The following is a 13,309-nucleotide window of genomic DNA, read 5'->3' on the forward strand; positions in this document are numbered from 1 at the left end:
TGAATACCTGTTGGTGACCTTCTGCTGTTGTTTTTTTATATGGTCAGGTTGTTGTCTCTTTGACAAATTCCCCATTTCCATTCTCAATTTTATATAAGTAAACCATTATAGGTCAAGGTATGTAATTATGTCTGTTTCTTGTCTACCATACGTTTTATTTGATCCTATAGTATGGCTAGGTATACATCTATGCCTGTTAGGGTTCATCTGGCCTTTACCTTATTTACATTGTTAATTGATAATGTTTCTAAGAAATATTGTTTTACCCTGTGAAAAATATAAACTTCTATTCACATTTGTACTATATTATTTCTATGTTCAGTCATTCATGAATATCTGATACTGAGATGACAACTATAATTTGGAATATAAATTAACAGAATTACAAATATGGCATATTTTATTTATTTTCATATAAATTTTACCACAGACACTTTAATTACCATGTAATGAAATGTGATATCATAGTCAAAATCTTAAATTGGAAAATATTCTATAATATCATAACCGGCTGAGAGCTACAATGATCAAACAAAATTGACTAGACGAAAATAGACTAACTAACAGCTGAAGACACAACTTTGAGAACGTGAGATAACCAAAAAAACAAAAAAGTGTCTATAATGCCAGAATATCATAGGTGCAATATATAAATCACACCATTTCAATTAGAAAGCAAAATAAAATTTGATTTTGTTTACAGTAATATATTAAATACATCAAACAGGGATACAATTCATTTCAATTACTGCTGATTCATTGTAATTAGTTGGATATTAATGTTACTGAATTTTGTGGAAATCTGGGAATTAAGAATTGTCATTATTGATTATTTGCAAATTTTCTATAATATTGTTTACAGACTTCAACAAAACCATGACATAAAATATGAATGCAAATGCCAGTTTTCCTTAATCCACAAACATTTGTACCCATGAGAATAAATGAATGTACAGTTATTAAATTGAATAAAAACAGTTCAAGCCATTCACCTTTATCAGGGTGTTAAGCCAATATTATACAATAGAATAATTCTAATCATACCTCTCATCTTGACTATATAAAATACCTGTAAGATGAAGTCAGATAAGTGTATCTACTTTAGATGCACAACCATTTTTATTTGCTTTGAATTATATTGCATGAATATATATATGAATCAATGAACTAAATTACCAAATTAGTTAGCATCTTATAGAATTTATTTATTTGGTTAAGTCCTTCAATTTGACATAAACCAACCAAAGTACCAGATAAGCTGCCATTTTGTAAGATTAATATATAATTGTGATAACTTTACAGTTATATGAACATCAAAGTTAATTTTAAAAAGTTACAAAAATTTTTAAAGTTGACTATATACAGATTTTTCACACATGAAAATTCAAACTTTTTTTACCAGTTGGTTTAGTCCTTCAATTTGACATAAACCAACCAAAGTACCAGATAAGGTGGTATTTTGTAAAATTAATATATAATTGTGATAACTTTTGAGTTATATGAACATCAAAGTTAATTTTAAAAAGTTACAAAAATGTTTAAAGTTGACTATATACAGATTTTTTCACATATGAAAATTCAAACTTTTTTAGCCTTTGGTTAAGTCCTTCAATTTGACATAAACCAACCAAAGTACCAGATAAACTGCCATTTTGTAAGATTAATATATAATTGTGATAACTTTACAGTTATATGAACATCAAAGTTAATTTTAAAAAGTTACAAAAATGTTTAAAGTTGACTATATACAGATTTTTCACACATGAAAATTCGAACTATTTTTACCAGTTGGTTTAGTCCTACAATTTGACATAAACCAACCAAAGTACCAGATAAGCTGGTATTTTGTAAAATTAATACATTGTATATAATTGTGATAACTTTAGAGTTATATGAACATCAAAGTTAATTTTAAAAAGTTACAAAAATGTTTAAAGTTGACTATATACAGATTTTCACACATGAAAATTCCAAGTATTTTTACCTGTTGTTTAAGTCTTTAAATTTGACACAAATAAACCAAATTATCAAATTAGCTAGCATTTTTTCAAAAAGGCACTAGTATCTCAAAAATCTAATATTTTATTTTTTTGCGTAATTATTAATATATGATATGCAAATAGTAAAATTATAGGTCAATTTCAGCAAAAGTATGGTTCAATTTTGCCAAAATAAGCTTCAAAACCATTGCCAGTGAATTAATCTTCATCATTGAATCCTTATTCATGTGAGCTTCAACTTAATTCCATATCTTGAAATTGATAACAAGTGATTTGAATGTGTAAAGTTATTTAAAGGAATGTCAAAATTGAGAGTAAAACAAATGTAAATCATTTGATTGACTGATTCAATCCACAGAAAATCATTCTTATACAGGTAAAAAACGATGATAAACATTTATTTTTCATCTATAATATGAAATTGAATAAACTAGAAAAATACCACTGCATGAGTTGAGATTTACATGTATTTATATCTATATTTATGTTTGCATTGCGTATATGGTCATCAAATGACCTTAAAGGTAAACTCACGCTGTCTAGACAAAAATACACTACAAATTAAGCTACAATTTTTATGATGCCCTGTTTATTTTTTATTGTAAATTTTTAAGGGTTTTGATAAATGTTTTATATTGTTATGAATCAGATATGAGAATTTGATTATAATATGGATGAACATGAATTTTACAGCTAGTGCCATCTTAAGATTAATATAGAATTGTGATAACTGTAGAGTTTAAAGAAAATCTTAGACAAAATAATTAAAATTGAAGTTTACAAAGATTAAAGCTAATTTCGTAATGCATGTAAAGCAAAACTTTGTTTGGCTTGCTTGCTTTGTTTGTATAATTGCTTATACAAGCTTTGTAAATAAGATTGACATCTTTAAACAATATATACAGGCATAGTTTAACCTGTATACATAATATTTGAATTTAATTGGGTGTTATTCTAATGATTTTACTACATGTATTTAAAAACAAAGCAAGCAAGCTAACTAAAGTCTTGCTCTACATGCTTTAAGAAATAAGCTGTAACTATTTTACAGGTTTCTTCTTTAGTAAGTTAGCAACGTCCACCTCTGACTCAGTACATAGCTTCTCAGATTCTGCATATGTGCAATGTTTTTTTACACATACAATGAAGATTAATGCCTCCTTTAAGGCAACATAGAGGAGATAGTTATCAGCTATTCTGAAAAAAAATATATAACATAAAATGAAAAATGAAGAAATATTTAAATATTTGCCTTAATTACATATTTGTAAAACTTTTGGTAAAATTTTGCACTAAATAAGCATAACTCTACCCTGAATTATGTAAAACGTGTTTAATGGGTTGAAAACCTTCATATGTATTGTTTACAAGATGGTTGAAATCTGCCTCTGGTTGCTGGATTTTCTATTTATGTTGGTGACCCATTGGTGGCCTTGTGCTGATTTGTGTTGGTGTACAGTGTTGAGTTCAGTTGTAACAGTGAGGGTTTAAATAGTATATCAAAACTACAAAAGAGAGCTGCTAGATATACACTTTTGCTCTATCTGAATCCTTATTCAAGACTGTTTTGAACAAGCCCACACTTACACTTAAGTCTCCTAGAAAAGTGTGACAACGTTTAATGGAACTAAATTAACTGTGTAAAAGATAATATGACCATGAGGTTGTATATTTACTTACAATTTATTCTGTGAAAATACTTTTCCTAATTCAGATTCATCATTTACTGGCTTGAACTTTCGAGTGGGAAAACCTGTATATGGATGTCTACAAACAAAGGAGGAAAAATGTATTGCATAAATGCTACGTTATATCTGCAATATTGTTATAGTATTACAGCTGATTTCAATGAGTGGGATGGCAAAGGAAGGTTATATCTTTTGTAAACTTGTTAGCTAGCTGAACTGTGCAGTCATTGTTAGGTTGGATAAACTACCCTGCTTTAAAGTAGACCAGTCTTACAGATAATCACAATCTATCTGTCTGTTGGACTAGGCTACTTCGAAATGAGGGTAATATACCTTACCTAACAATTACTTTGCAGTTCAGCTAACAAGCAAGCTAAAAATAGATATTACCTTTAGCTACACACACATTGATATTGTCTGTTATATTGGGAACATCCTTTATTCCATATTCTTTTCCATACTTACTATTACATTTAGAATATACTTGGCTCGAAAGAGGTAGAAATGCTTGGCACAGCCTCACTTTCTACCTGTTTTGAGCCGAGTACAAATAACATTGATATTTCGAGACAATGTATGGTTAATTTTTATATACTGCAACTCTTATAACTGTTCTAACTGAAGTATTTAGGGTAAAAACCATCATGTCTTAATTTTGAGCAGACGACAAAATATTTCTGCGAACCTGTATGTTTTACTGACGTCATAAATAAAACTCCACGGAAATGCATTGTCTTGGTCATAAACAAGGTCCTTTCATCGGGTTATATATTTCTATCTAGCTTATCGTACGGCAAAAACATCGGTTACCGTCGGTGATCGATATCAGACTGTATAGTATATCACAAATGAATATACGATGAATGCGATTTGACTGCTCAAATAGCGCAGATGCAGTATATATCTATTTAAAACAATTATGTAACTTGTCTCAGGAGTTATAACTGAAATATTTCCTTTCAAATTTTATTGATACAATCTACCCCTTCAGTATATTGCACAAGTTTTTGACAGTTTGACCATTGGATGTCCACATAAGCAAGGAAAGGATGAATCATAAAATATTACATATCCTTTGTTTCAATCTTTATGATAATAATTCTTTATAAGTAAGATAAACAGTCTATTTTTACTGGCTGATTTACTTGTACATGATTTACATCTCATTAAGGAGAGAAAAAAATAATATTTGAAGTTATATAGTTACAGCTATTTTTATTTTGAAATGTAGGATTAGCAGGAAGACAGTCCCATACCATACTAAAATCAAATATCATTCGTTTGCATGGATGGAAATTGCAATTATTCAACTTACTTTGGATCTGTGTATGTATACATAAGGGAGTTCTTAATGTCTGTTGTAATAGATTCAATGGTCTGGAAAAATAATGAAATAAATCATAATAAAATTACATTTTAGTTTATTTTTTATAACAACTCATCAAAGGTAAATGTTAGTTATTTTAAAAGTAAACTGGACCAACATTTTCACATTTAAAATAAGAGTATGAGTCCATTGACTGTCTCTGTCTAACAGCATTTCGTTAATCAAATGCCCCCCCTCCCCCCCAAATACAAACCCAAACCAACACAAACAAACAAAACAAAAAACAAAAAAAATCATTTACAAACGTCTGTAATCAAGTTTCATGTTTTAATAATTTCTTGGAAATGTGTATTTATTCTATGATTGTTCTCAAACATGTCAATGTACTAATGTACAAGTTATTTTCATTGTGAAAGCAAACAATTTCTAAAACTAAACAGAGCTAGCTGTTTGTGTTGCTGGTTTGATTTTGTAGTTTAATTTTATAATTTGACCCCACAATCGTGTCAAATTTTATTTTTCATTGGTTAATTAAAAATCAGCATGCATGTGTCTATGTTACATTCATATAAATGACATTGAAATCAATGCATATACATTTTTGTGATATGATTCATTTTTACAAATAGTCCGGATAAAAAATTATATTATGAAACTCACTGATATCAACAATTCCATTTTTAAGAGGTGAAATGATACAGCTGGTTTAGCAGAATTACAAATCAAGGGATTTTAAAAATGATATTCAGAAAATGGAATTTTAACAGAACTTTGTGTGCTTAGTTGTTAAACATTGTGTTTATAAATATATGATTTTGCCATATATTTTTTTTAACAGTTTTAAAAAGGTTAAAAGCTCTATAAAATAGCACTTTATCCAAACTTATGTTAAATTGTTTCTTCTGTTGTTGACACCATGACTCTATTACCACAAAAGTAGGCAAAGTAAGATTTTGACATAATTGAGAACAGTTACGTTTGAACCATATTTATTATACCTTGTCAATGAAAATATCGGTACCAAAACAGTGGAAACGTCTTTCCCTATCCAAAACCTGGAATGGTTTGCTCTCAAACTCGTGGTGTCTTTGATGGGATAATTCTTTGCTGTAAATGGAAATTTTGTTACTAGATCTCTGAATACAGTTTACATTGGCACTAATATCCACTTTGTCATTAGCAAATTATAACATAACTAAATTGTATCTTCTTTTGAGACGGGATGTATAGAGACACAGACACGTTAATTTTTATCTCTATAGAAGTCACTCCTCACTATCCTACTACCTGTCAATACATTTTGGCATTGCAAAAGTCATGTCTTCTCTGACTGTTCATGACATTAAAATACTAAATCCCTGGGATGTGTTTTAGTTGATTTTAGTCTCTGATGCAAGATTTTTTATTAGTAATTGTTTTTGGCTTTTAACTAGCTGTCAGTAACTGCGAGTACTCAACAATCCTATTTTCTTGTTAATTCGACCTGTTGATACTGTTTATAATGCTTTTTTGTTATTTTATATTTATATGGATCTTGTCTATATACCAGCTTTGATTATTTGGAACATCTTCAAATTTTCACTTCTTCTAACTACATTTGTATAAACTTCAAGGTTAACCTGTATTATTAACACTGGTTTTTTTCCTAAAGTGAATATTTTCAGAGGGTTAAATATTTTGCAGTGGTGTCTTGCCATGGCTTTGTTTGGACTTGTTTTTTTTGCTTTTTGGCCTTGAATGTTTGTCCCTAATATTTTATTAACTGCGCATTAGCATTCAGATATCACCGATCAAACTTATTCGTTCATAGTGTATTAACTATGTTTTTTGATTGAGTTAAGCCTGCCAATTGATATTTTATTGTGTGGTTTTCTATGTTGTGATGTTATGCTATTGTTTCAGAAAAAGGGAGAAGGTTAGGATCCCTTAAAGCATTTAATCCTGCTGCAAATGTTTGCACCGGTCCTAAGTCAGGAATCTGATGTACAGTAGTTGTCGTTTGTAATTTATATGTTTTTTTTATATAGATTAGACCATTTGTTTTCCTGTTTGAATGGTTTTACACTAGTAATTTTGGGGCCCTTTATAGTTTGTTGTTCGGTGTGAGCCAAGGCTCTGTGTTGAAGGCTGTACTTTGGCCTATAATGGTTTACTTTTTTAATTGATATTTGGATGGAGAGTTGTCTCATTGGCACTCACACTACATCTTCCTATATCTATGTATGCAAATCTGGAAGATTTACAGTTTTCTTTTTTTTCTGTCATAATATCTTTCAAATTACAGATATTTAGCCTCAATTTCATTCATGACATCATTATGCAACACCTGGTGATATATTATAGTACTTATATTTTAGTACAAATTTGAATTACATTTTGGGTGTTATTTCTGGCAGTCAGTGAAAACAGCATCATAAGATAAAACAATGCACTTTCTATGTAATGTATATTTTGGTATACATGCAGTGAGGATGAGGATGTCAGGATTAATAAACATATAAACAGCTACAAACTGTCTGAACTTACCACATTTCTCTTTTGCATCCTAAAATAGCAGTTAAATGAGCCATGATTGCTGCCTCCTATAATAATAAATAAAACAGCCTGTAAATTTTATAAAAATCATTATACAAACATCTGTCAAAAATTTTCTTATACTAAACATCATGTGTAGCATAATCTCTCTGGTTTTCACCTATTACCTTCTTTTCCTAAATATTGATAATTATGTGTCATGTAAATGCAAAGAAGTAAAGCAGGTCTTTGAAAGTATAATTATAAATAACAATATAATTGTCAAAATGGTTTAACTATTTTACTGCTGATTTTTTGTTAAAAGTAACAATATAATATAGTTTTTTATCAAAAAATTGTGTTTACAATGTTATGTAAATTTTCCTTTAAATTCATATATTTATGAAAGGGAAATAAATTTAAATAATAAGTTGAAAAACATATCACTACAGTAGCTACTAACCAGATCATCCAGTTCTTCACAATGTATGACAGCATGTATGCCTATGAAGAAAATATATAAATAGGTTAGTGCATTTATTATTGGGACTTTGTCATTTAGACTAAAAGGCAATTCTGATTTTTGCAATTTGATAAAAAGCCTTTTTAATTAATAGACAAAATGTGAAATTGTGGGATTAAATTATTGTGATTATATCCCTGTGGCATTTTTCCAATTATGCTAACACTGCAATAATTTTTTAATTTAAAGTAACTGGTTTATTGTAATTGCTGCAGCATCTTGAAATCAGAGAAATCATTGGCACATTGTCAATTGAATAACCATAAAATATTGCTGACATCAAAATCAAAGGTTATGAGAAAAATTCTCAGATTTCGAACTAGAAAATAGAAATGCCACCTTAATGACAGAAATTTAAACCGAGCAAATAATGTCTGTGTTATGTTCTCATATGACATGCTTTCTATGATTCACAAAGAAAAAAATGTATACTGGGTGAATAATGGTTTTAGTTTGTTAAAATATGACACATAAATGGAGTTTAGTAACAAATCCTATGTGCCAATTGACATGTAATTAGAATAAGTAAATTCTTAAATGTGTATTTTAATAATTACTTGTAATTTTTGGTTTTTTTTGGCATCTTCCATCCTCCATCTAAATGAAACAACATGAGAAAATATTACAAAATTGTTGATAAAGTATTAAAAAATAATTCAGCTCTAAATAGATTTAAAACTGGAGACATGTCATAAACAATATGTACATTTTCACCTGTGAATTAAGTTATAAACTTATAATTAGCATTCAGTATCCATAACAACTATATTCAAGGTTGTACAGCTTTGAATTGAAGATATCAATAGTGTCCCAAAACTAATACATGTACTGTTTCTAAATAATCATCAGTACATATATTTCTTAAAATGTAAAGCTGTACTCATTTCTACACTGATTGTTTTATCCAATATTATGGTTACATAAATTGCAGCACTTTCAATTTACAAACACAAAAAACTATTTTTATTAGTTGATTTATGTATTTTCATACATTTATAGGAAAAACAAATTCTTATGTTAATTAATCAATGAGTGGTATATTTCCCTTTGAATAAATTAAAAGGTCCCCAGTGAATAAACTGTACAGAGAACAATAGCTCTTGTATTTATTTAATTGGACAATTATAGATTAGACAAATGTTTAAATACCTACTCCAAGAACAAATGACTCTGTGGAACAATTTGATTTGATTTGCAATAAACTGAAACCAATTGTCAAAATGACAGTAACACATATCATATGTCATACATATATATATTACTTCTCTTATAAGTACCTCACAATTGTTGCACTTGAAGAATTCTGGTTCTTCATGCTCATTTCTACCGATACACATTGGGTGGTACCATCTCAGACAGACACAACATTGCCAATAAAGTTCACCATCATTTTTTTTTTGGCACACACAATATGTGTGCTTCCCAGCTGTGATGTCAGGGAAAATAAAGGATGAGGGTCGTTTCTGTAAACAAAAATATGTCTAATATTAACGTGGCTGGTGGGTACAAAAATTTCAGCAAAAAATTAAACCTTTATTTTTTCATTACAAATTTTATTTATTACACTATTATTAGTTACATAGGTTATGGTACAAAAATCAAACCAATAAACGATTTGATGACTTTAAAAATGTTTATATCACTGAAAAAGCTCCAAATTATCTCCCTTCGGTGCAAAAATGCCATTTTTTGGCATTAAATTTGAAATATCTTTTTTAACTCATCAGTGACCTATATTTTTTATTATTGTTTTCAAATAAGCTGTACATAAAGTAAATAATTGTAAAATTTAGGCCATTTCTGTAATTAGGTTATTTCTTCTATTTCAATATTACCTCTATTCTCCTATTTAAGCTTAACAGAAAAAAAAGACATAAACAAAAATGTAAGCTTCTTCTGGCAGCAGATTGTTAGCTTAAATGAAAGGTGACCCCATTTATTTATATCATTTTTCTTTTAAGTATATGATAAAGTTTATTTATCAAAAAATATAGCGAAATCCTATATTAGAAAAAAAAAGTGATTTATACCCAGGATAGTCTGTAAATATGTGAATGTCATACTTTACCAACAGAGAAAAAAAGAAGGTTTTAACTAAAAAAAAAGCCTTCAGTTGTATAAACAGTCTTCATATAAGTGATGCAATAATTGCTTGAAGTCAAACTGAAATTACCTTGCTTTTGGTCATTAAATAGTTGTTACATTATATTTATAACATCCCTAAGTTTTTCTATTATTTTATCATAGGTCAATAAAAGTAATGAAACTGTATGTGTAGAAACATTAAATTCTATTTTTACCTTCTTTCTACTGCTTCTCATGGTGTATGAGGCTTGTTCAGGGCTTTCTGGTTTCTCAGTATCTATTTTCTGGAAAAATCAAACCAGACATATTTCACATTTAGTGATATGTTTTTATCTCAATTTTTATTGCAATCAACACTGAGGTAAATATTTACTAAACATAAAGATCATAACAACAATATCTTATTCCAGATATTAAAAATCGTTTAGGCAAATCAATTTAAGGTCACATTGACAAAACAGACTTGAAATGTTGCATTTTGTACATTTTCAATTAGAGATATCTCATCTGATTTACATACAGATATACCGGTACATCATTAATCTGTGTGATATTTTCTAAAGTAATTGTATGTGTTTTTAATTGTGTTTTTTAAACATGTAAATCAGAAGATGTTATATGATTGCCAATGAGACAACTGTCCACAAGAGACTTAATGACACATAAATTAACAACTATAGGTCACTGTACTGTCTTTAACAATGACCAGAGCACATACAGCATAGGCAGCTGTAAAAGGGCTCAAAATGACAGTGTTACATAAAGGAGAAACCTTACAAACAAGAAAACTAACGCCTAAGTTATACATAAAAATGAATGAATACCTACAGAAAATTACAAAAATAAAAGATACACCACTTTTTTTCATTTTTACCTTCCTTTTACATTTCCTCATTTTTAATGCAGGCTTATGAGCTGACTCCTAAAAAAGACAAAGAGAAGTTAATAAGAATGTTGTTTCTAATCTGGTCCTACATTTTCATTTCAGATCTTATTTCATTTAACAATAAGTTTACGCAGTTTTAAATATAGAAAACATGAAAACAAATATTGGTAAAAGAAAACAGAAAAGAATGAAAATAAGATTGAGCATGATAATTTTCATTCACAATTATATTAAACATTTCAAAAATTAGTTGAACAATGAAATGCCATTTTGTGATCTTTTGCTTTGTTGGTCTTTGTATGTAACTGTGCTTATAGTCCAGTCAATGTAGCATAAATTTGACCATAACCTTGAAGTGATTGCAACAGAAGATTTTTCAGTTTAATTCTTTAGAATGATAACCCAAATATACACAGAAAAAAGGCACACAAAATCTAACTTCAGGAAAACTAAAAAATCATGATTCTGAAATTCCTATGGAAATATGCATTGATATGGGAGATAAATCTGCCAAAAAGGTAGAAATATCAATAAAAATTGATATAAAATTAAAACTTGACTGCTTCTATTCAACAGAATCTATTGTTTCTTGACATTTTTGTCGTCTTTATTGTCTTCAGGGTATAACAAACAACTGTAAAGGAGTTTTCATATTTTTTATCAAGTAAAATTACCACCTATATTACATAATTAATTAGTCAACGATTTATTCGAATTTTTGCATGTTAAGAAAAAGAATTGCAAATTGAATCAAAGTAAGTCAAATATATTCTTCTTTTTGTTATTCTAAGTTTCTTTAAAAAAAGTAGCTGCTGAACAAATATAATTTACAGATCATTTAAGCAATACCAAATATTTACATGGTTTTTCAAAATGGTCACCAACCCATAAATTTGCAATTTCTTTAATGAAAATTGTGCAAAACAAAAAGATTTTAAAATACCCATAACGCCTTGGATTTGTATATTTCATTAGCAGGACATAATGTTTTGTAGTCAAATACAAACTTATCAAAGTATCGTATTTTTCACATATTTTCAAAAACTCAACCAAAAACTGACAAAAAAGACTGATTTTTATAAAGTTGTCTCCCTTTCCAACTTTAATTTCCATAAGGAATTAAAAATGCTAATTTCAAAGACATATCATATTTTGTATACCATTTGATTATATCTTTCTTAAAAAGGGAGAACCTTTAGTTTCGATAGGTTAATTAAACCTAGGATAGCTGATCTGCTCTATACAGTTACACTATCATTAACTAATTATGGCGCTATTTATCCATCTGACTTTTCACATATTTTTTTTTAATTATTACAATTGTGTCATAGTGTGTGAAAACTTTTATACTTGAATTGCTTAATTTGTAATTTTATTATGTCATGTTTGTGGCACTGCATCATCTATTAGTGTATTACTTTAGATTGTTCAGTTGACTGGGTAGCTCCGTCCTCTACACTGGTAGCTCCATTCTCTACACTGGTAGCTCCATCCTCTACACTGGTAGCTCCATCCTGTACACTGGTAGCTCCATCCTGTACACTGGTAGCTCCATCCTCTACACTGTCTTGCATCAATATTGTATTTATATTTGTGGCTCCTTTTAGAAAACAATAATTAAAATAATACATTTGTAATTACAATATATTTTATTTGATATATATATATATATGACATTGCCTGAATGTGTTATGAAACATTTTCTTTTGATTGTGCTTAATGCAATATATAAACTGCCTTACCAGATATCTTAAGTCTGCTGATTAAAGACTCTTGATAAAATTTATTTACAAACAAAAAGCTTATATGATATGATGGTTTTTTTTCAATGAAAAAAGCCTTAATATGATGTTAAGAAAATTCTGGTTCCAGAGCTTACAACTTGTAATATTTTTTTCTTCTTTATAAAACATTTGACATTACCGTATATTTCTTCCTTGTTTTTCAGGTTTCCTATTTACATTCATCATACTTTGATATTGTTAGCTCATCAACTATTGTTATCCAATTATATGCTTGCAAAGTGCTCTCAGTCATTGATAACTGAAACTAATTATTAATAGATAAGATACTTTCTAGAAATAAATGTTTACCAAAAACTAAAAAAAAAAGCAATAAATTTTCAAATCAGTTCAATTTCATTTCTATTTTTTGTCTTGATATAATTACCTGTTTGAAAAATAAGGAATGCACCGAGTCGTTTCCTGAAATTAATTAGGTCTGCTCGTGTCATACTAAAGAGGACACTTCTTCCACTTAAGAAATTTTCTGCTATCTGAAATAAAT

General features: G+C 28.7%; 1 protein-coding gene across 2 annotated transcripts in view; it reads right to left on the reverse strand.

Moving 5' to 3' along the window:
• Positions 1-382: 382 nt before the first annotated feature.
• LOC143057926 (uncharacterized) overlaps positions 383-13,309 on the reverse strand; it is a 32,219-nt gene continuing 19,292 nt past the window's right edge. For both annotated transcript variants that reach the window (XM_076231383.1, XM_076231382.1), the window contains 12 exons: positions 13,193-13,298; positions 12,442-12,623; positions 11,012-11,059; positions 10,353-10,421; positions 9,330-9,515; positions 8,610-8,649; positions 7,993-8,033; positions 7,542-7,597; positions 6,014-6,122; positions 5,004-5,065; positions 3,681-3,767; positions 383-3,197 (listed from right to left, as the gene is read on the reverse strand). In XM_076231383.1, the coding sequence (XP_076087498.1) occupies positions 3,041-3,197; positions 3,681-3,767; positions 5,004-5,065; positions 6,014-6,122; positions 7,542-7,597; positions 7,993-8,033; positions 8,610-8,649; positions 9,330-9,515; positions 10,353-10,421; positions 11,012-11,059; positions 12,442-12,623; positions 13,193-13,298 (1,143 nt within the window). In that variant the 3' untranslated portion in view covers positions 383-3,040. The remainder of the gene's footprint in view (positions 3,198-3,680; positions 3,768-5,003; positions 5,066-6,013; positions 6,123-7,541; positions 7,598-7,992; positions 8,034-8,609; positions 8,650-9,329; positions 9,516-10,352; positions 10,422-11,011; positions 11,060-12,441; positions 12,624-13,192; positions 13,299-13,309) is intronic.

This window comes from Mytilus galloprovincialis, chromosome 13, assembly GCF_965363235.1.
Source record: "Mytilus galloprovincialis chromosome 13, xbMytGall1.hap1.1, whole genome shotgun sequence".
Classification (NCBI taxonomy): Eukaryota; Metazoa; Mollusca; class Bivalvia; order Mytilida; family Mytilidae; genus Mytilus; species Mytilus galloprovincialis.